This window comes from Gymnoscopelus braueri (assembly GCF_963280865.1).
Source record: "Gymnoscopelus braueri genome assembly, chromosome: 22".
Lineage (NCBI taxonomy): Eukaryota > Metazoa > Chordata > Actinopteri > Myctophiformes > Myctophidae > Gymnoscopelus > Gymnoscopelus braueri.
This window is the reverse complement of record NC_137624.1, coordinates 12,424,831-12,448,119: the sequence shown is the minus strand read 5'-3', so window position 1 is coordinate 12,448,119 and position 23,289 is coordinate 12,424,831. Positions and strand designations below refer to the sequence as shown.

General features: G+C 39.1%; 1 protein-coding gene and 1 long non-coding RNA gene across 2 annotated transcripts; one reads left to right on the top strand and one right to left on the bottom strand.

Annotated features, from left to right (window-relative positions):
* Positions 1–4,433: 4,433 nt before the first annotated feature.
* LOC308078700 lies at positions 4,434–7,709 on the bottom strand. Its single transcript, XR_013932564.1, has 3 exons — positions 7,594–7,709; positions 6,096–7,474; positions 4,434–5,097 (listed from the first exon to the last, which is right to left on the bottom strand). It is a non-coding gene; the product is annotated as an uncharacterized lncRNA (long non-coding RNA).
* A 5,878-nt stretch (positions 7,710–13,587) lies between these two features.
* ccdc74b (coiled-coil domain containing 74B) lies at positions 13,588–22,524 on the top strand (the record flags this gene model as incomplete). Its single annotated transcript, XM_080420191.1, has 7 exons — positions 13,588–13,945; positions 14,815–14,862; positions 15,264–15,375; positions 17,142–17,301; positions 17,438–17,538; positions 17,645–17,704; positions 22,386–22,524. 7 exons carry the CDS (start codon positions 13,588–13,590, stop codon positions 22,522–22,524), a joined length of 978 nt encoding a protein of 325 aa, XP_080276317.1.
* Positions 22,525–23,289: the final 765 nt, after the last annotated feature.

Here is a 23,289-nt window from a genome sequence, read left to right as displayed (position 1 = left end):
TTTATTTTATTATTATAATTTATATTCATCTGAAGACAGAGTGCCTCTAGGCTACTTCTCCCTACAGTCTGCATCACCATAAGCAGAACTTCGTTTTTTCCTTTTTTTTTCTTCTTCAGTGAGTATTTTTATATGTGTCCAAACATAAGGAAGACTGATATAATTTACACAGTACATAAGTCACACCTTGGTCTATGGCCATGGTGGATAGACCAGTGTGTGAATTTTCTCCTGTGCTGCTGTCTGTGGTCAATGGTGTGGTGTGGTCTGGTCAGGTCAAGCAGTAGCAACAAGCAGGCCAACTAATCTGATGCCTAATGACAGATTAAATGTGGGGGATCCCCCTCACAACCCCCCCAACCCATCCACACACTGTCTATCTGTCTATTGTGCTCCCGCCTCCAGTCAGCCACAAAGGGAAGTTAAATAGGACATGTGACCAGAGACATGGAGGTAACTTGCCACCAGGCCCAATGCTGATGGTACATTCTGGGTATCCATCTGCTCATTGTACCCACAGAAAGTAAGAAAGAAAGAAAGAAAGAAAGAAAGAAAGAAAGAAAGAAAGAAAGAACATAGTGAGATGAAAGAGATGACTGTAGAGGTAGGACATCAATGAGAGAAGTTAGGAGGATGTAATAAATGGAAGATAAAGACCAGACAAGAAATGGTATCAATCAACAACATTGACATCATCAGATGAAGCTAATTGAATTCAGCAGACACCAATGTGACTCAACACCAAGCATATAAATAATTACATAATATTTTATTGTACACTCTCCTCAGCCCTCAAACAGTTCAGAGAACAAAAATCATTTTCAGATGTGTTTTCTTTTAAAATTCTGATGGGGGGAAATGTTATACATTAGCGATGTCTTGCTGCCATCTTGTGTTAGGACACTAGACTGCAGTCATAGACACCAAATCCAGATGGCCTTTAATTAAAGGTAGGGTAACTTGTGATATTGTTTTGGTTTAAAACAAAACAAGTTAAAGATCTATATTCTAATAGTAATCATTGCTATAGAGTGTTTGTTCAGTAACAGGGGTCTCCTTGTCTCTCCAGCGCTTTAATAAACAAAGAATACATTTTCAGGTGGGTTTCCAATTTCAACCAATCAGGAGAGAGTAACCATTTAGCAGCTTTAGCAGCTAAGTTTTTCAGTTTCAACTTTGTTTGCTCATTACTTTGTGTCACCACTTCCAAATTCACTTGTTTATCCTGTGAGTTATCTTTCCTGATAGGATAAAATTGTTGTCCTGCATTTTATGTTTACTAAAGAACTGGAGAGGGAGACCCCTGTTTTTGAACAATGATCGCAGAATATAGAGCTATTTATCACTTATTTTAACAAAAAATACTGTGTATACATTATAGATCATTTTGTATTTTATGAATTGATTATGAATTATAATTATTTTGCTATGCATGCATGCATATTGTTCACTACTGAAACACTGTTGTTGTTGTTGTTGTTGTTGTTGTTGTTGTTGTTGTTGCTGTTGTTGTTGTTGTTGTTGTGTTTTTTAACAAATATTTTTTTTAATATAAGTCGGCCTCCTGGTGGCGCTATAATAGGGCAATGTTGAAAGGGTGGCATTTGTTCGTCAACGTAGTGCAAATGTGCGTGCAAAGTTTCACCGCAATCGGACGCTGCGTTCAAAACGGGCCACTCCTGCAAACTTTAGATGTCAATCTTAGGCAATTAGGATGGAATATGAAAAATCTAACAGATCCGTCTTGATCACATGACTATAGATATCATGTCTACCGATTTGCGTGAAATTTGGATAAAATGTGAAGGAGTAATATAAAATGTTTTATATAAGTCGGCCTCCTGGTGGCGCTGTAAAAGGCAGATGTGAAAAATGCAGGGCGAAGGTTTTTCCCTGACCTCTAGGGAGTGCACATACACATTTTTACACAGATCGGTGCAGTAAAAACTGTAATCGGCATGTTATAGCGCCACCATGAGGCTGATTTGAAAATGTTAGAGTGGCATGACTTCCACGGCCTAGTGGGAATGTGCGTGCAAAATTTCACGGAAATTGCAAGCTGTGTTCATGATTTGAGGCATTTTGTTCAAAACGGAGCACTCCTGCAAACTTTGGAAGCCATTTTTAGCCAATCAGGATGGAATATGAAAAATCTGAAAGACCTGTTTTGTGTAATGACTATAGAGATACTGTGTACCGATTTGCGTGACGTTTGGACAACATCTGTAGGAGTACTGTCAAAATTTTTTTTTTGCAAAAAGCGGCCTCCTGGTGGCGCTATAACAGGTCCATGTGAAAAATGTGGGGCAAAGGCTCTGAATTGGCATCCAGGGAGTGTGTGTGCACAGTTTTGCTAAGATCAAGCCAACAGTGCCGGAGATAACCTGTTCACAGACGGACACACACACACGGACGGACGGAAAGACAGACAGACAGACAGAGTGCAAAACATACTCTCTCGCCAAGCCTTTCGGCCTGGCGGAGACAATAATTTACATGAAATTCTCTTAATATTGCGTAGGCTACTCTGGGTCCCCAGGACCAGAATTAAGAACCACTGTCCTGAAATGTTTAGTTTCTGTCAAACTTAATTAACTTGGCTTAATTTGCCAGACTTGTAGTATTCATTTATTTGACGGGCTGTTCTTTAAGACTATATTGTAAGAATAAATGTATGTATCAAACTAAAGACTTCTGTCTGTAATCTGCATCTGTCTCCAAAATTTGACATACTATGCTACAGCATGTCATCAAAAGTGGGTCATACTAGATTATGTTTAAAAATAAAATAGTGATTAATTAATTAAAAAGAAACAAGAATAATACTATACTAAACAAAATACTGGTAGATATACATTCTGTGTGACATGCCATCTTTGTGATTATGCTTTATTTTAACTAAAATAAATGACATCCACCATGGGAACTTGCCATTGAGAATTAACGTCTATTTCTATTGCCCTTCTAAATGGATTGAGTCTCAAGTTCCTTGTTCATAATGCTAATCTATTTAGGTGTTGATCAAGTGAAAATCCTCTGACTTGCATTAACATGTAGAATGTTGTTCACTGCTAAACTCAAGTGAACCATGGTTTTCACAGTAAAATATAATGTCAGTATCAGTATTAAGTATGAATTCAGTATAATTTATAAATCATAGCAAACTCTAACATCTGCTCAATGGAAATTGAAACTGTGCTAACTGTGAGCCTGTCATCTGTCCCAGGGCACTCAAACTAAGATTTGCATGTTAGTTTCTGCTCATTTCCTGTGAGCAGAATAGATCCACAAGAGACTTCATGATGATAAAGATACTTTTCTGAAATTCTGATCAGGAATAATGAATAGAAATTCTATTCCCCTTTAAAAAGTGATTTCCATCATAACATATGACATATTCATTTCTCCTGTAAAAAGAACAGAGCAACACGTTCAACAGATAGGCTAGCTGAATCATGTATAAATCACGTATAAATGATGCAGTATTTCCCCTTTAGTCTTTGGTTTACATAAAGTCATGGTACAGTGATTTGATTTACATAGTCATGGTACAGTGGTTTGAGCTGCTGACCAGAATGGAGCATCACTGTTCCCAGATGTTCACCTGTCCCCCAGAGACTCACGCTGCATTTGCAAACACAGGAAACATCCTATTAATATTGCATGGGACAGATACTGTTCTGATATGTCAATGTATTATTATTTTCAATCACCATGTGTGGGTTGCAGACAAAGAACAACTTTAATACAGGACTATGTGTATATGTAATTTATTGAATGTGTGGTATAGGAAATCTAGTATTTCCATAGGATTATGTTTATCTACATGGAATGAGATTACTGCTTTGTCAATCCCTTTAGAACAAAAGGTAATTTACAACCCACTATATTTGATGTATGACTGAATGTCTATTCAAATAATGCACATGTATTCCATGTAAACCATGACATTTTTTAACCACATTAACCCTGGCATCCATAATTTATTGTGAAAATTGCAGATCTATGAATATAGCTGATCTACAAGCTCACAACGGCGATGTGAGGTGTTCTTCTGAGCTTGTAGCTAGATCGGCTATTTTAGCTATAATAATAATACACTTTATTTATAATGCGCTTTTCGAAAACAGTGTTTACAAAGTGCTTTACAGTGTCAAGATAAAAAACATCCATAGGGATAAACAACAGCTATATATTGTACAATGACAAATACAGTAGGGCTGAAGTTGTTAATCAACTTAATTTTCTTCTGCCTCATCCCACTGTGAGTGCATTAATGACAAACATGCTCGCTTAACATGTTTATCATTTTATAAACCCATGGCATACATCTTTAGGTGGATGAAGCAATTTTCCAATCAGATGAAGTATCTCTATACATATGAATAACAAAAAGCTGACTTCATCAACATTTCTTTTTATTTACTTTTTATTTATAAAGGCAATTCATTTTCATAAGCATTGAGAAAAGCCAGTAGTCAGAGCATCTCTCTACAGCCCACACTGTAAGTGTACGTTAATGACAAACAAAGACATTCTTTAAACAACACTATCCTGTTGTTTTAGTTTTTAATCATTTCTGAACAATGGAGACAGTCTATTGAGTGTCATTAGTTTCCTAAAGCTGACTGAACATAAGAAGCTTTGCCTCTGAGACTGTGAAAGTATTAATGACAAACAAACAATGACATTACTTAACATCATATGATTTGATTACATTTTTCTTTCTTTCTATAAAGCTATACATTTTTAGAAGCACTGTATGAACGTCTATTTACTTCCCACACTGTGTCCTGGTGATTTCAGTGGGCTGTGTGTTTCCTTCATGGTTCACCTTGCAGGTGAACACGTCCCCTTGCTCCCAGAGTGCCTTGCTCAGGGTCAGGGTGCTGCTGCGGCCGTAACGGCCGTTCTTCTCCACCTCCTCTGAGGTCAGGATCCCGGCCGTCACCTCCTTCCCGTCCACCTCCCAGCTCACCTGGGTACCTTGGGGGTTGTAGCCACTGAGCAGGCATGCCAGGGTTGCTGAGTCCCCAGCAGAGAGCTGCTCAGATGACGGAGGATGCAGAGAGACGGAGGGCCTGACCGATACACCAGCTGTACAGAAAAGAAGTCCATCAATTTGATCAATTTTCAATTGACTTTATACGTCAAACTAACATATAATCACATACAGTAATACAAGTGAGAAGAGACAATGAATTCTATCAATTTCATTTGACTTTGTACGTACAGCATAGAATCACATAGAGTACAATATACATACTGTAGAAGAGACAATTAATTATTTCAACTTCATTTGACTTTGTACGTACAACTATCACACAATCACATACAGTAATAGAGTACAGATGAAAAGAGAATGAATTCAAGTTTGTTTCTTTGTATGCACAAATAGTTTTGAATCATTTGTACGTACAACCACACAAACACACAGACACAGTGACTGAAGTTTGTTATTAGTACACAGAACTAAGACATTTAGAGCATAACGTTGAACATTCAATATGTTATCTATCTACTGTAACACATGCATCTACTGCACATGACTATATTCTGCTATATAATGACAGACCAGTAAATAGTAAAAAAAATAAAGAGAGACAGTCAATTATATTAACTGTACAACTAGTAGATTAGAGCCAGAGAAAGACTGTTAACTACAGTAACTAGTTAACGTGGCTTTGAAATACTTTACTACTTACTGAGCATGTTATTACTGATTAATTACTTAACTCATAATATTTTAATTTCAAGCTATTAGAATTGTAGGCTATAGATTATGGATTGTATTTTAAATTAATGAATATAAGAAATGCAATATAACTATTTCCTTAATTATGATATACCATTATAATAGAACATGAAATACAGATATACTACAATCTTTCAAATCAAATAAGAACATTCTATCATCCAATTAACAAGTGAGCTTTTGTTCAGGCTGGTGATATTACACTATTCAATTAAGTTACAAAAATGATAACCTAACCCTTTTTAAAATAAAACATAAAACAAACTTTTAGAACAAATCCTAACACAGGTCACATCAAGAAACTATGAAGTTAAATGGAACAGAATAAATCAGTACTTACTTTTGATGTCGAGTCTGGTGCCTCCACCGAAAGTACACCACAGTGATCCATTCTGGTTAAACCATCGTACAAAAACCTCCTTTCCACATGAATGACTTCACTCACTTTGTGAACGGCCCACAGTACTGTAACAGCACTGGAAATTACTTAATAACACTTTAATAAGGAACCATACCTGTAATTTATATTACGTAATATGATCTATTACTTTGTAAATACATATGACTGTTCACGCAGTCAGTGAAATACTTCATACTGTAAAAGATCATGACTCTATGTGTCATCTAATGTTATTTATATGTAGCCTATTCATAACACACAGCAAACATACAGAGTTATAAACACTCCACAACTTCAGAACCAGGATTTCCTTGTGGAAGATGTTCATTGAGAATATTGTTCTAATGTTATGATTGTGTTCCAAGATCTAAATAAAAAAACTGATCATAAATTTAAGGAGCTCAGGCCTCAGCAGCATGTTGTCCATCAATCAGTTGGTTCACAAAACTGCTTTAGGGTTCCTCAACTGTTTTATCTAGACATACAAATTCAGTCTCATCCAGGACCACAGACTGGTTAAAACACCACTCTCATCATCAAACCAAATGGGAAACATCTGGGTTCCTGGTCCATTTTCCATCCTGAATAAACGTTCTTATAGACAGGCAGCTCTAAAGAAGCTGGCACCAGCCAGGCTGTTATGAACAAACTCCATCCATATTGGCTCCTATAGACAGGTCCAATAACATCCCAAACCCTCTGCTGATCCATGCCTGCATGGTGCGTCAGCAAAGAGAACTGGGTCCTGGTTCCTTGTACAGTAATAGCTTTGGTAAATCCAGTGTAGAATCCAATCCAAGGTTCAGATAGACACATTTCCTTCAGCTCTCCATCAAAATGAAATCTGTAAAACCACATCATCCTTGTTTTACCAGTTGCGATTGCTCTTAAAAAGGTTGGTTGTGATGTCAATTGTCAAACATGCTGTTACATTCCCCCTTGTTGAGTTGTTCAAGTCACTTCTTCTTTTATTGAGGGAGGTTTTTGTACGACTCTGTATCACTGTGTGAACGCATATGGGCTATTATGCCACCTCATACAGTAGTAAACACCTTTGTCTTCAGCCTGGACTCCACTGATGGTCAGGGTGAAGTCAGTCCCAGATCCACTACCACTAAACCTGGATGGGGTTCCTGACTGAAGGGTAGTTGCGGTATGAATGAGGAGTTTGGGAGCTTCTCCAGACTTTTGTTGGTACCAGGACAAATAAGCTCCGGCGTAAGGAGCACTACTTGGTCTGCATGCTAGACTCACTGAGTCTCCTACATTAACAGATTTCACTGAAGGAGTCTGAGTCACAGTAACCTGGCCCCATGTTTCTGCAAACAAACAAACAAAACAAAAAATATATATAACCAGACAGTATGGAAATGTCTTCTAGCTAAAGCCAAACCATTTAGATCAGGGTATAGGAGATTTATAAATGTGTCAGCGTTACCTTGAATGCAGACAGCACATGTCAAGATGAAGAGGATGGTCAAAGACATGATTTTGATAGGTATTGTCACAAGGAACAAGCTTCAGTCATGAAGGACTCAACTTGTAGAACTATAAACCCTCCCTGAGCACTGAAGTGTGTCCTTCAAACATAAAGTCTGCTCTCTATGCAAATCGTCTTCCCGAAGAACCTCATCTGCTATTACCTCCATTACTACTGGCTGTCTTTAATGGTCTTTGAGAAAACAGTTTATTACGTAAGGTATATGTTCAACTGTAACACTATTCATAGTAACTTTCTCTGTTTCTTCTACATACATTTAACAGCAGTAAGTGTTCATAACAAGGACAATTCAACAGCTCTAAAATAAACCATAATTGATATCACAAACAATAACAAACAAGATAAAAGTAAAATATCCTTCTCACCACCGTTTTTCAAGGCTCTGGATAACTTATCTCTCCCACCTCCTCCAGCAGCCTCCCTCATATTCATCTGTTGATATTAATTTCTGTAACTAATTTATACTCATCATAGTCACCCATGTAAAGCATCCTTGAGTGTGGAAAAAGTGCTACATAACTTTTACTGTCTTAGTATCATTTGTTGTTACGCCTACAGTATAGCACTTCAGTGATACAGTCTCTCTCTCCATCTGTCCACCCATCTTTCTATGTATCAGTCTAATAATGTGGGATTACATTTTGGTCATTGTGTTTTTCCAATATATTATCAATGTTATGAGAAGTCAGTAAATAAAACTTCAAGGTTTTCAAATGTATTGCATTAAGTCTATTAGTTTATAAAATTAAGATAACTTCAAATTTCAATCTAATTAGACAACATATTTTATTCTTCTTTCAGTCAAAGACAGAGGTGTAAGGTGGCTGGCAGCTGACCACGAACCACATACAGTAGTAATGGACGTAATAGCAGTTTCCTCAGGAAGATGTTTTGCATAGAGGAGACTTTATGTTTCAAGGACATACTTCAGTGCTCAGGGAGAGTTTATAGCCCTGCAAGTTAAATCCTTCATGACTGAAGCGTGTTCTTCTTAACAATATCTCCCAAAACCATGTCTTTGACCAGCATCTTCATCTTGACATGTGTTATCTGCATTCAAGGTAAGACTAACACATTTATAAATCTCCTAACCCGAATCCGATATAAATGTTGTTTTTAGTTTTGTGATCTCAAATCTTCTATTAATCTATTATTAAATCAAAATGGTCTTCACATAATTTCATCAGATAGAATTCAACACTGTTTGACATGAAGACATGAAGTTATGGAACTTCAAATTGTTTTAAATAAAAAATCAATAAAGGATAACGGATCATGCTTAAAACATAATATGCGACTCGAATATAAAATACTGTCTGATTAAATATGTTGTATATGTTTGTTTGCAGAAACATGGGGCCAGGTCAGTGTGACTCAGACTCCTTCAGTGAAGACTGCTAATGTAGGAGACTCAGTGAGTCTAGCATGCAGACCAAGTAGTGCTCCTTACGGCAGTTATTTGTCCTGGTACCAACAAAAGTCTGGAGAAGTTCCCAAACTCCTCATTCGTAGCGCAAAGACCCTTCAGTCAGGAACCCCATCCAGGTTTAGTGGTAGTGGATCTGGGACTGACTCCACTCTGACCATCAGTGGAGTCCAGGCTGGAGATAAAGGTGTTTACTACTGTATGAGTCACCAGTGTCCTAGTGGTAGCTGTCTGTTCACACAGTGATAGAAAAATAGATTACTGGATTGTCTTACTGCAACCTAAATAAAATCAGCTAGAATGCACTCTGATGTTCAATCCACAGAAACAAAAATATGAAGAAATCCATCTGAAAACAAAGTTGAGTATCACCTCTTTCTCCCTGTCCAGCTTAGCATGGAGTCCTGACACATCACTGGTACTGACACATATTCAGCAGCTGGAGGGGACAAACACACACATTAAGGTGGTGGAGAGGAGGACTGGGGTGATGTGACTAGTTCACCTTCCTCACAGGGCAGGATGCATCATTTACAGCAGAATAATTACTACAGTGAATGATTGCTAATTAATGTACTTTGTGATTGATTGCACACCCGCTCCTGTATGGTCTGATGAGAGAAAAGTGTTGCTACTGGTAAAGTCAGACTGGGATTATCTTTGTCGTTGCTGCTGTGTCGAGGCGCATAAAGTCAGAAACATTTACATAACTGCAACTTTTTACTTTTTTGTCTTAATGCTTATAGCAACACAACAGGTCGCAGTAGTAAAAAAATATAGTTTTCTTTATAGTGATTGTGTAGGGCAGGCTATACGTGAACAAACCATCACATGGAGGATGCTAGTTTTCCAGCATGCCTTTTCTACATGCTTGAAAATGTAATGAGATCACATAACCGTGAGACAGGGGCGGACTGGCCATTTGGCATACCGGGCATATGCCCGGTGGGCCGCTGGGCGAGTGGGCCGGTGGTTCACCCAAAAAAATATTAAATACTTTTGCTCCCGTTTTAGGATTATTACAGTCATTTTCGTGTCGCGCGGCCCAATTATTAGTTATGTTAATGTTTGGGCTGGGATGCTTTCCAGCAATGGCGTAATTTACATAGGGTTGCAGGGTTAAAACAGTGAAACCCCCCCATATATATATATATATATAAAACAAGTTTTCTGATAAAAAAAAAGAAAAGAAAAAAAAGAATAATGATTATGTTGCTATGCTATATATATATATCAATCCACAGAAACAAAAATATGAAGAAATCCATCTGAAAACAAAGTTGAGTATCACCTCTTTCTCCCTGTCCAGCTTAGCATGGAGTCCTGACACATCACTGGTACTGACACATATTCAGCAGCTGGAGGGGACAAACACACACATTAAGGTGGTGGAGAGGAGGACTGGGGTGATGTGACTAGTTCACCTTCCTCACAGGGCAGGATGCATCATTTACAGCAGAATAATTACTACAGTGAATGATTGCTAATTAATGTACTTTGTGATTGATTGCACACCCGCTCCTGTATGGTCTGATGAGAGAAAAGTGTTGCTACTGGTAAAGTCAGACTGGGATTATCTTTGTCGTTGCTGCTGTGTCGAGGCGCATAAAGTCAGAAACATTTACATAACAGCTACTTTTTACTTTTTTGTCTTAATGCTTATAGCAACACAACAGGTCGCAGTAGTAAAAATATATAGTTTTCTTTATAGTGATTGTGTAGGGCAGGCTATACGTGAACAAACCATCACATGGAGGATGCTAGTTTTCCAGCATGCCTTTTCTACATGCTTGAAAATGTAATGAGATCACATAACCGTGAGACAGGGGCGGACTGGCCATTTGGCATACCGGGCATATGCCCGGTGGGCCGCTGGGCGAGTGGGCCGGTGGTTCACCCAAAAAAATATTAAATACTTTTGCTCCCGTTTTAGGATTATTACAGTCATTTCCGTGTCGCGCGGCCCAATTATTAGTTATGTTAATGTTTGGGCTGGGATGCTTTCCAGCAATGGCGTAATTTACATAGGGTTGCAGGGTTAAAACAGTGAAACCCCCCCATATATATATATATATATAAAACAAGTTTTCTGATAAAAAAAAATAAAATAAAAAAAAGAATAATGATTATGTTGCTATGCTATATATATATATATATATATATATATATATATATATATATATATATATATATATATATATATATATAGCAACATAGCATAGCAACATAATCATTATATTTTTTTTATTATTATTTTTTATCAGAAAACTTTAGTTAGAATGCGTTTGAGAATTGCCTCAGGTCTAAATTGGTTAAACCATTGTCTGTCTAAACCAAGTAAAAAAGGTGAAATGAACCAGTCTATAATCCAAGGGTTCCCAAACTTTTCAGGCCGTGACCCCCAAAATAATCATATTTGAACTAGGGACCCCCCACCTTGACAAGCACAAGGAATTGTAGGCATTACATTTAGTTTGACATAGCAAATAGCAGATCTAAATAGCAGATCTACAAGCTCACAACGCCTCGCACTGCGAGGCGTTGTGAGCAGGGCCGGATTAGCGCTATGTGGTGCCCCAGGGCGACCTCAAGTTGAGGTGCCCCCTGTGCGCCCGCGCGCAAAATTGGCGGATTTTGTTAGTTTCTTTTCGGTTACTTTATTTCGGTTTTAGGGTTAGGGTTATGTTAAGGTTATGTTATTTAATTCTTATTTTTAAAAAAAAAAAAAAATTGGATGCCCTTATTGGCTGGTGCCCCAGGGCACTCGCCCCCAACGGCCTATGGGTAATCCGGCCCTGGTTGTGAGCTTGTAGATCGGCTATTTTCACAATGTTTGCCTCTTTCTTACATAATATTTGACAATTTGGTATAAAAAAAAGGTCTTAAAGGTCCCTAAATTGTCCCTAAATTTGTTTTAATTAAGTGACGCATATCAAAATATACTTAAAGTACTAAAAGTAAAGTACTCATTATGCAGAATGTCCGGTTTCACAAGGTATCATAATGTATAACAATTATTAAAATCCTTTTGCGATGCAAGGCATTGTGAGCTTGTAGATCTGCTATTTTCAAATAGCCAGAGTTTAAATAGGCCTGAAGTGGTTAATGTATGTTTTGTAATAATATTCAAAATCTACAAAGTATCTCGTAAATAAAGTTTTCAAATAATTGTAGTGGAGTAAAAGTACAATATTTGTCTCTGAGATGTTAGATGTGTAGTGGAGTCAAAGTAAAAGTACAGAAAATTTGAAATACTCCAGTAAAGTAGAAAATACCTCAAAATTGTACTGTACAGTACAGTACAGTAAATGTACTTAATTACTTTCGCTGTGAGCTTGTAGATCTGCTATTTTCAAAATATTTTTAATACATTTTAGAGTAGGCACACATTTAAACTTGTAAAATGGAACATTCTGTATATTTTTGTATATAGGCTATATTATGTACTTAGTTACTTTACACCACTGAAAGGTTCAGGTTGGGTTGCGCTCCCAGTGTGGAACTGGAGAGTCCGTTGTCAGGGGCAACCGTGTGTGCATTGTGGAGGAGCGCATGTCAGTAAAAGTGAACATGAATCCTTTGGCGTTAGCCTGTTAGCCCACTGGCCACTGTGGACTTTTTCAACCAAATGTCCGCTGATCCGCAACATCGTTTCGTTGCTCCATTGTTCCGTTACATATTGTTTAGATCGATTTATGTGCAGTGCTTTGTAAAATGTGGCGTTTAGTGGCAACAAGTTGCATGTGCTTTGCAACGTCTGCAGCTGCAAAACAAGTCGTTTTATAAAGGCAGCTCTCTCTCTCTACTATGGAAGGCCGAAGGAAAGCGTCTCTTGCCGACAACCTGTTGTAGATGATGGTCGGGACTTCTAGAATAGTGTCGAACGCCAACCGAACCTGCTCAATCGGGTCCCCCGACAAGCTGAAGCCCGTCGATAGCCGTGGTGGGGTGGTAAAGCAGTCAGTGGTTGGTGTAAAGTAACTAAGTACATTTACTCAAGTACTGTACTTAAGTACAATCCTGAGGTATACTTTTACTTTACTGGAGTATTTAATTTTCCAATTGTCTATACTTTTGCTTTTACTCCACTACATCTCAGAGGCAAGTATTGTGCTTTTACTCCACTACAATTATTTGAAAACTTGAGTTACTAGTTACTTTGCACTAAGATATAAATGATTACATTATAAAACATACATTAACCACTTTAACCCTATTTTATATATAGGCTATTTGAAAATAGCAGATCTACAAGCTCACAACACGTCGCGATTGCGTTGTGAGCTTGTAGATATGTATTTTCAAACATTCGGTAGGCCTACTTTTACTTTTGGTACTTTAAGTACATTTTGATACCAATAGGCCTACTTTTGCACGTTTTACTCAAGTCAATTTTGAATTCCGGACTGTTACTTGCAACAGAGTACTTCTACATTGCAGTATTGATACTTTTACTTAAGTAAAACATTTGAGTACTTTTTCCACCACTGGCAAAAAGCTATACGATGTCCAGCCACAACCTTCCACCGGTGAGGAACCTGCCGCACTGGTCAAGAGTCGGGCGTCTGGACAAGCACTTTGCTCCTCCTCCGCGACCTTTACCGACCAGACACCTGCAGCGTCTGGCCGACGGTCCCGGTGGTCCTCCTACCCTGCGGCCTCTGGCTCTGTCCGGCCCCGGTCGTCCTCCTCCTCCTCCTCCTCCCCCTAAGGACAGTGGGGTCTCATCATCATCTCACATCAGAGACATGGACACCCGCGTCGCATCGCTCCGGAATAATATCACGTTCTTGCAGCAGCAACACAAGGAGACTCTTGAGAAGCTCCATGCGGAAATCGATGACCTCAGACGGGAGAATAAAGGCTAGTGGGGAAATCTATTTATGTCGAGGCTATATGTGTAAATCGATGTCTGCATGGACAAGTCTAGTTGTATAATGCCAATCTATGTAGGCTTTGTGTATCTATCTGGATATATATATGAGGTATGCTATGTGTATGAATCTGTGTCTGACTCTGAGTCTGTATGTAAATCTATGTCTGAAAATTTCCCTTTTTGGTATTGGTAAAATTATTCCTTTCTTAATTACTCACAAAAAAAAGCTTGTTGGTAATTGAACACTAACTTATAACATATTGGCTCTAACTGCAGCATGGCATTGGCATTTGGCATTGTACAGAGAGGTTTACAAATGTGAGGGACATGCACCACACCATTTCTTTTCATATACAACAATACAAGATAGATACACTTGCACTTCATCAAAGTTGGTTACCACTTGACCGAAATGTGATTTCTCTGAATCCATATCACTGTTCCGACTGTTTCTAATTAATTAAAGTCCATGACACATTCACAAAGGCCTGCCTGACTGAGGCTGGGGTGTTGACAAGGGAGAGACACTCAATCTAGGCCCAGTGGTTGCATGGCAATTCAATAGGTTTTTAAATGAGGAAAATGGATGGTGAGTGGTTTCTGCGTGGGGGGGTGAGCAGAGATCCTGTATCGCTTCAGCAGGACACAAGCGGTTCCACATCACCTCCACATCTGACCACCCGCCAAGAGATTCCTAGTCCTGATGTCCATGGGTCATGTGTCCCCCACACTGTCACATGCATACAGCACATTGGGGTTGTTTACTTGGGCTGTGTAACAAGAGATGTTGTTGGCTGTTGCTCATGTGCCTCCTGAAGGTGACGTGCTGAAAATTGTCTTAACTTTAATGTTGCAGAGCTGCAGTATAAACTGATCATGGATCCCCCCAAGTCGAGCAGAAAAGGTAAACTCTAATTCCGATAGTGGGCCCTTACCTTGGTTGCATGATTTGCCATAGGTGCTAGTCTGATGGGGATTATTCGTTTGTATCACTTTTGGGCTCAGGTCCAGATCTTGGCAGAATGAGTGGCTATGATCCAGCTTGCTGTAATACTAGGCAAATGAAGAAACCTAGGTGTGCACAGTTGAGCCACATGTCTATGTTTCAGTTTGTTTTGTGGTTTCAGCACACTCTGGTGGACACATTTGTGAACACACAGAGAGACAGCCTCTTTAAAATAGTTTTTGCTCTTCTCAACGCCAAGATCTACATGAAACCTTGTCAGCAAGGATTTTCTTTTATCTTTAATTGAATGATTAAAAAAAAACCATCTCAGCCTTAATATGTATTTTCTTCCTCTTTAGTATTGACACTTAGTCGGCGAGGAATTAGACCACCCACAGTTGAGGCCCACAGAGGTTTCTACCTGGAGCAAGCTCTACAGGATACACGGAGCTCACAGGATCAGGGACTTAGGTGGGTTTCTGTCCTGTAATCTGCAGTCAGCTTTCTAGCAACAACAACAAACACAGCAGCATGCACTGTAAATTGATGATTTGGCAAAGTGTCTCAGTTATAATGTTGCTATGTATTTATTATACGATGACACACATGGTACACAAACATATAGCTCAAGCAAGCTTTTCTCTGCTAAACTAGAAAAAGTGCTCCTTGGAGCACAGGTCTCCGCCAGGTCAGGTAGGTTATTGAAGCCACCTGGTGGCGCTATAATAGGCCAATGTGAAAAGGATGCCATTTCTTCCTCGGGCTAGTGGGAATGTGCGTGCATTCATGATTTGAGGCATTTTGTTGCAAAAATGTGTTTTGGTAAATTAGACCTGCTGGTGGCGCTATAACAGGCCAATGTGAAAAGGGTGGCATTAGTTCCTCGGCCTAGTGGGAATGTGCGTGCAAGTTTTCACGGAAATCGCACGCTGTGTTCATGATTTGAGACATTTTGTTCAAAACGGACCAATCCTGCAAACTTTGGAAGCCAACCTTAGCCAATCTGGATGGAATATGAAATATCGGACAGATCCGTCTTGATCACATGACTATAGAGATACTGTGTACCGATTTGCGTGATGTTTGGATAAAATCTGTAGGAGTAAATGGGTCTTGCACAAATCGGCCTCCTGGTGGCGCTATAACAGGCCCATGTGAAAAAATTGGGGCAGAGGTTCTGAATTGGCATCCAGGGAGTGTGTGTGCACAGTTTCGGAGCGACCGGGCCAACGGTGCCAGAGATTAGCTGGTAACACACAGACAGGACACACGGACGGACGGACAGGGGCGAAAACATACTCTCTCGCCATGCCTTTCGGCCTGGCGGAGACAATGAATAAATGAGGCGAATCCACAAGAGCGCTGGCACTGCACTGCCATAGCTGCGGTGTCGCTGTACAGAGCGGCAGCCGCTTGACATCGCAGTTATGAATGCCGTTCTGTAGATTCGTCTATGATCAACATCATCCCATTTTATTTGTGTGAATGGTTACTTGAGTTACTGTGTATGTGTGGTTACAGCCTGGGTTATGCAACATATTCATGGCCAGCCCAGGACCCAAATGTGAAATGTTTCGTTTTGCAAATACAAAAATGTATTACTATTGTTTAACCATATTGAACCAAGTATCACTATTCTGGGATGAACATTTGGTGAAAATTGTCTACAAGCGCACAACACGTTCCAGCATGACACATTGTGAGCTTGTAGATCGACTATTTTCGGCAAAGAGATTTGGGGTCCTATTTTCGCCGGAGCGTTACCCATTATCCCTAAACATCTTTGCCAGTTTTTACTATTTTTAAAAACATTTTCAAATAGTTTAAATAGCCGATCTACAAGCTCACAACGTGTCAATGTAGATCAGCTAGTTGAACTATTTGAAAATGTTTTCAGAAATCTTAAAAATGGCAAAGAAGTTTAGGGATAATGGGTAACGCACCGGCGAAAATATGGCCCTTTGTGTTGAAGGAAAAAAATATAAGGGGCCTAGTATAGATCCCTGGGGGAATCTGGTCAACAAAGTATATAGGGTTTAAGTGGTTAAGTTGTAAAATAAATGAAGCCTCATGGGACACTACAGTACCAGCTGTCAGATTGGGATTGAGTGCAGACAAGAGGCTTTGTTCATTGAACTAAACAGCAGTATATATGTGTGTGCTCCTCCCCAATCGATATTGTATCGACCACCTGGGAGAAGCATAGGAGAATGCAGTGAAAACCTCGGATCTTCCAGACAGGACTGTGTGCCAGCGCTGAGCGGGGGCCTCATTACCTCGTTGCAACCTCTCCGAATTCACAGCAGCCCTGCTCACCCACCTCGTGCACCCACTCTACAGGAGTGTGAAGTCATCGTTAGACAGCTATACAACGCCAACAGCATGCAGTCTCAAGAAGTAAGCACACGTTCTTAGAATTTGTTGAAATGCAAAACATTAATCATGTGATGATAGTGTTTATAAGGCAGATAAAATAGTAGTTAAATCAATGTCAAGATAGTGACTGCAATAATAATGGATCTCTCCACTGTAGATTATACGTGTGAAGGCATTGCTGAGAGACATCGTATTCAACAAGAAAATCACCCCAGAAAACTACATCCTTACCAAGGCCTACCTCGCTGATGGCTCCCGGTACGGTTGTGCCGATTTTTAAACCTGACACCCATTCGCCAAGTCTATCAATTAAGATACTACTACAGATGATGTGGTAAATAATTCATTTTTCTTTCCCTTGCAGTAAAGTGTCAGAGGTAGAGAAGTTCCCCCAACTTGCACTCCAATCCCTTCCAAAGAAAACGTATGTATATTAATTGTCTATTTCCGTTATATTAAGTGAATCGTTTGAAATGCTAATCAGTCTTCCATTTGATTAAAGCTCTGGTAACATGGTTGATATCACTCGCTCTTTGGGTGTTCTCACAGTCAAGTTGACCCGACAAAATCTTCCCTAAAACATCCGGGACAGCGCTCCACACGTCCCAGACTCTTCTCCCTTCAAGTTCTGGCTCCCAAACTGTGGAATGATCTCCCCATTGCAGTTAGAACTGCAGACTCCCTCCCAATCTTCTGGCGTAATCTGAAGACTCACCTCTTCAGACTCCAGCTCGTAGCACTTGCCGTAGCACATGCCCTAGCCTTGACGAGCTTTCAGGCTTATGCAAAGGTTCCAATGTAATTTAGATTGTATGTTATGTAGACAGATGCCAGGTAATTTGTAGACCTGGCATCCTATAGTTTGTATAGTTTCAATGTACAGATTTCTTTTTTTAATATATACTGTTTAGACAGATGATAGGTTCTTGGTTTACCTATGATCCTAGATTACTATTTCTATGCATTTGATGTATTATCTTGTGTTTACCTTGCTTACTGTAAATCTCTCTGGATTAAGAGTGTCTGCCAAATGCCTAAATTGTAAATTGTGTTGGCTGGGTCACCAAGAACCACCAGAGCACCTTCAATGTGCCTTAGCATAGATTGTCTCTGGAACTCTACATGGGGCAGCAGTGGCATAGGACAGTGGTTCTCAACCTTTTCAAGCTGCGACCCCCCAAAATAATCATATTTGAACTGGGGACCCCCCAAAATAATCATATTTTAAATGGGGACCCCCACCCTGACAAGCACTTGGAATTGTAGGAACTGAGGCATTACATTTAGTTTGACTCGGTTCCACAGATACATTTTGTGAAAATAGTTGCGTGGCGTTGTGAGCTTGTAGATCGGCTATTTTCACAATTTTTGTTATATTATCTGACAATTTGGCCAATATTACTTTTTTCATTTATTTTTATTGTATTTTATTTTTTTCATTTTCTAAAAAAAATATTAAAAATAAATGAAAAAAGTAAAGTAAAAAACACGGCCCCCTCACGCATTAGGAGGGCAGGGTGAGTCACCAGAACCAAGGACGGGTGTTTTTGATGAATCTAACATGGTTAAAATGGAGTTTGAAGTTACAATGGGTTTGTATAGGAAGGGGGCGTGTCTGATAAAATGACAAAGGCCTGAGTAGATGATAAAATGACCAAAAGTTTTTTTGAAAGTGAAACACCCCTTTAAATTGTCACTTCACTGTCATCTGTGGACCCCCCTAAAATCTTGTGGGGACCCCCCCTGGGGATCCCGACCCACAGGTTGAGAACCACTGGCATAGGAGGTAGAGCGGCCGCTTGGGAATCGTAAGGTTCCCAGTTCAATTAGATAGAGCCAAGGGGAGGCATGTATAATGAGAATAAAAAGATACCCTATTGGGGACCTATTATAGTCCATGGGGAATTTTACACTTAACAAGGGCCGGGGAAGAATAACAGCTCCCTATTCTGAAGAATAACCAGAATTGGCAGAGAGACAAATGCTATGTACCTTCAGCATAGCAAATTCTCTATCATGCAGAGCTTTGAAAACAGACCATTTTGAATGTTTTCAGGTAGAGGAGGACTTTTCCCCAAATCTTAGAGATAGATGGTAGCTTGGGTCTTGTACGTTGTGGTTGTTGGGGTCTAGGTTAGGTTTCTTTAGCAGGGGTTGCACATTTGCATGTTTAAATCTAACCATATGAATCCTAACAGTCCTATTCGGGGCAATCAATCGGCAAAAATAGCAATCTACAAGCCCACGATGTGTCGTGTTGTGAGCTTGTAAATCGGCAGGGGGAAAAAGCAAAGGTTATTGTGAAAAATATACCAGTGAAACATAAAAAATAACTGTTGTTAAATTGATAACGTTACACAGTATGACTTTAATTAGTACAGCACACTATTGTGTGTCACTTTGGTGAAGCTTAGTTAGTTGTCTTTTTCCATTCGCGTTCTGCCCTTGCAGGACAAGCACATCTAAGAGCACGAGTCATTCAACTCAGGGTACCAGCAGTGTCAGCCTTGGGTCTTTTTACACAGTTCAGAATGTATGAGCAAGTTAGAGCAAGATGAGTTGAAGAGTGACTAATGTCTCAGTGTCAGGCAGTGTTGTAAAGTAACTAAGTACATTTACTCAAGTACTGTACTTAAGTACAATTTTGAGGTACTTTTACTTTACCGGAGTATTTCCAATTGTCAGTACTTTTACTACTCCACTACATCTCAGAGGCAAATATTGTACTTTTACTCCACTACAATTATTTGTAAACTTTAGTTACTAGTTACTTTGCAGATATACATATATTACACTATAAAAAATACATCAACCACTTCAGCCCTATTTTATACCTAGGCTATTTGAAAATAGCCGATCTACAAGCTCACAACGCGTCGCAATGCGACGCATTGTGCTATTTTCAAACATTTTAGTACTTTTACTGTTGGTACTTAAGTACATATTGACACCAATACTTTTGTACTTTTACTCAAGTACATTTTGAATTCCGGACTTTTACTTGTAACGGAGTACTTATACATTGCAGTATTGATACTTTTACTTAAGTAAAACATTTGAGTGCTTTTTCCACTACTGGTGTCAGGGAGACTGGAATCTGAGACATTAATCTTTACAAGTTGCACCTAAGGTATGACAGAAATGACAGAAATGTCTGCAGGCATCGTAGGGGGAGAGTGATGTGTTAGAAACATGTACAGTACTATAGGCTCTGTGCATAACTGTTTACACAAGGCGGCATACCCGTTTCCTCTTCCGGTTCAATTTCCAATAGCTTCGTTTGATTGGCTTGGCAGCAGATTTGAACCATGAAACACACATGAAAACTTAATATGTGGAAACCCGGGACCAGTGGTGGAAAGTAACTAAGTACATTTACTCAAGTACTGTACTTAAGTACAATTTTGAGGTATTTGTGCTTTACTTGAGTATTTCCAATTTCCGATACTTTTACTTCTACTCCACTACATCTCGGATCCAAATATTGTACTTTTACTCGACTACATTTATTTGAAAACTGTAGTTACTAGTTACTTTGTAGATTTGGATTATTATTACAAACCATATATTAACGACTTCGCCCTATTTAAACATTGGCTATTTGAAAATAGCAGATCTACAAGCTCACAACGCGTCGGGATGGGACGCGTTGTGAGCTTGTAGATCGGCTATTTTCAAAAGATTGTTATACATTTGAAACCTGTTAAATGGGACATTCTGCATTAGGAGTACTTTCTACTTTTGGTACTTTAAGTAACTTTAAGGAGACGGGAATTTTTTTGATACCAATACTTTTGTACTTTTACTTACTTGCTACTTACTTACTTGCTACTGGGTCCTACATGGAACAAGGCTTAACCCACTCAGACCTGAGGCCCGATTCTACAAATGTCTTCTACAGTTTTTTGAATGTTGCTATATCAGTGGTTCTCAAACTATTTCATGTCAATGTTTCATTTATTTGGCCACGGACCCCCATTTCAAAATATTTTGTACCAGGAACCGCCAGAAGCAAATATTTGAGTTAAAAATTTTTGCTTGAAAATATATTCAAAGATTTGCACACATTTTCAAGATTTTTCAAAAATAGCAGATCTACAAGCTCGTAGCGTGGCACTACTTGCTTGTATATCTACTATTTTTGAATAGCCAAATTATAAAATAATGGTTTAAGTGGTAACACAGATACGTTCCCGGTTTTAATGGGTTAAAGGCACAATTATATAAAGACTGGCCTACTTTGAAGGATCAGCCTCCGAGTAAGCAATTAGGTAGCCGTGACTTCCTCCTGGTTGGTGACGCTGTTGGTGACAGTGACAGATCCGAACACCCAGTAATTAAGATGTTTTACTATGTTAAAATGTAGGCCTATAGATCAAACAACCGGCATCTAAAAGAGTAGTATAAAACGAACCTTAAAAACTGGATTATTACTTATTCTTTGACAGAGCAAAGACAATGCTGATGCCTGTTCACTCTTTTACATGAGATGTGTTGCTACATAATCACTCATTTAGAGACCCACTGCAGACAGCATCTAACCTCATTATTGAATTTTATCTTTATATTTTATATCTTTATGCTTTCTCCTATTTATCTTGGTTTGGTTCTTGACTCTTCCTTCTTGTACCTCCCCTGTGCTTCATTCTCACTGGTGTTGCTGCTGTTTAGCTTATATAATCTTGTATCTTATGTTGCCATTTGGGGCCAGTCTAGTTGTAGATCGTCTATTTTCAAATGGCCAAAATGTATATAGGGCTGAAGTGGTTACTGTATGTTTTGTAATAATAATCCAAATCTACTATAAAGTTTTCAAATAATTATAGTGGAGTAAAAATTACAATATTTGCCTCTGAGATGTAGTGGAGTAGAAGTAAAAGTACTGAAAATTGGAAATACTCCAGTAAAGTAAAAATACCTCAAAACTGTACTTAAGTACAGTACTTGAGTAAAGGTACTTAGTTACTTTACACCACTGCAGGCTAGATATAATTCCATGATTCACAGTGCACATTGGATAAAGAAACATTACATTGTGTCACTCAGGACGTCTAACGTTTTTCCTAAAACTCTTGAGTCTAATTTTCCCATTTGTCCTTGGACAGGTCTGGGCCATCTCATGCTGCGGTGGCAGATGGGGTCATCCTACCAGCTCTTAAACAGAGTCTCGGCTCCACCATCACAGACAGACAGAAGAGGACCCAGGCTATGCAAAGAAGCAGATTGAAAAGGACAGTGCACTGAGAGAAGTTCACAACAGCCACAGCCTGATGAGCTGTGCTGCTAATCCCATAAATGCATGATCATTACAAACGGGACTTCATTGTTAATGGACAGGCGTTCACTGATATAAAATACAGTGCTAGTACAGTAACAACAGAGATATGATTGCACAAACAAAAGTCCTATTTGCCTATGTACGGAGCGTGATGGAAAACTGGGATTTGCTTTGGTTGTATAGTTGGAAACCTGATGGTTATACAACTGTGGTTTCCATCTGATATACTGGATGGAAAATCTGTCGGGGAAGTGTAACAGACATAAAACAAACAAGTGCATTCAGGTTGAGAGAACCTCACAAAGATAATTTGTCAGCTTCAGATTTATAGTGTTGCTCCAGCTACAATTTTATCTGCTCTTTTTTTGTTTCATCAGTTCCAACGTCACTTGTTTTGTTTATCCTGTACACTGTATAAGTTCTCTCTCCTGAATGGATAAAAGTGGTATCCTATTTACTAAAAAGCTGGAGAGACGGAGAGACCCTGTTACGGAACAAACACTCTATAGCAATGATTATTATCAGAATGTAGAGTTAACACTTATTTTAACAAATAAATATCACTTACACCACATTTTAGGTTGTTTCACATGCTCATCCACTAGAGGGGGTTGCTTGCGAAGGAGTATAAGCCTACTTTGAGAGCATTGACCATGGGATGCTACAGTACTGACCCATAAATTTTTTAAGGGAAGTCATCTATGAAGAAAGCACCTTGCGCTGCAGCATTT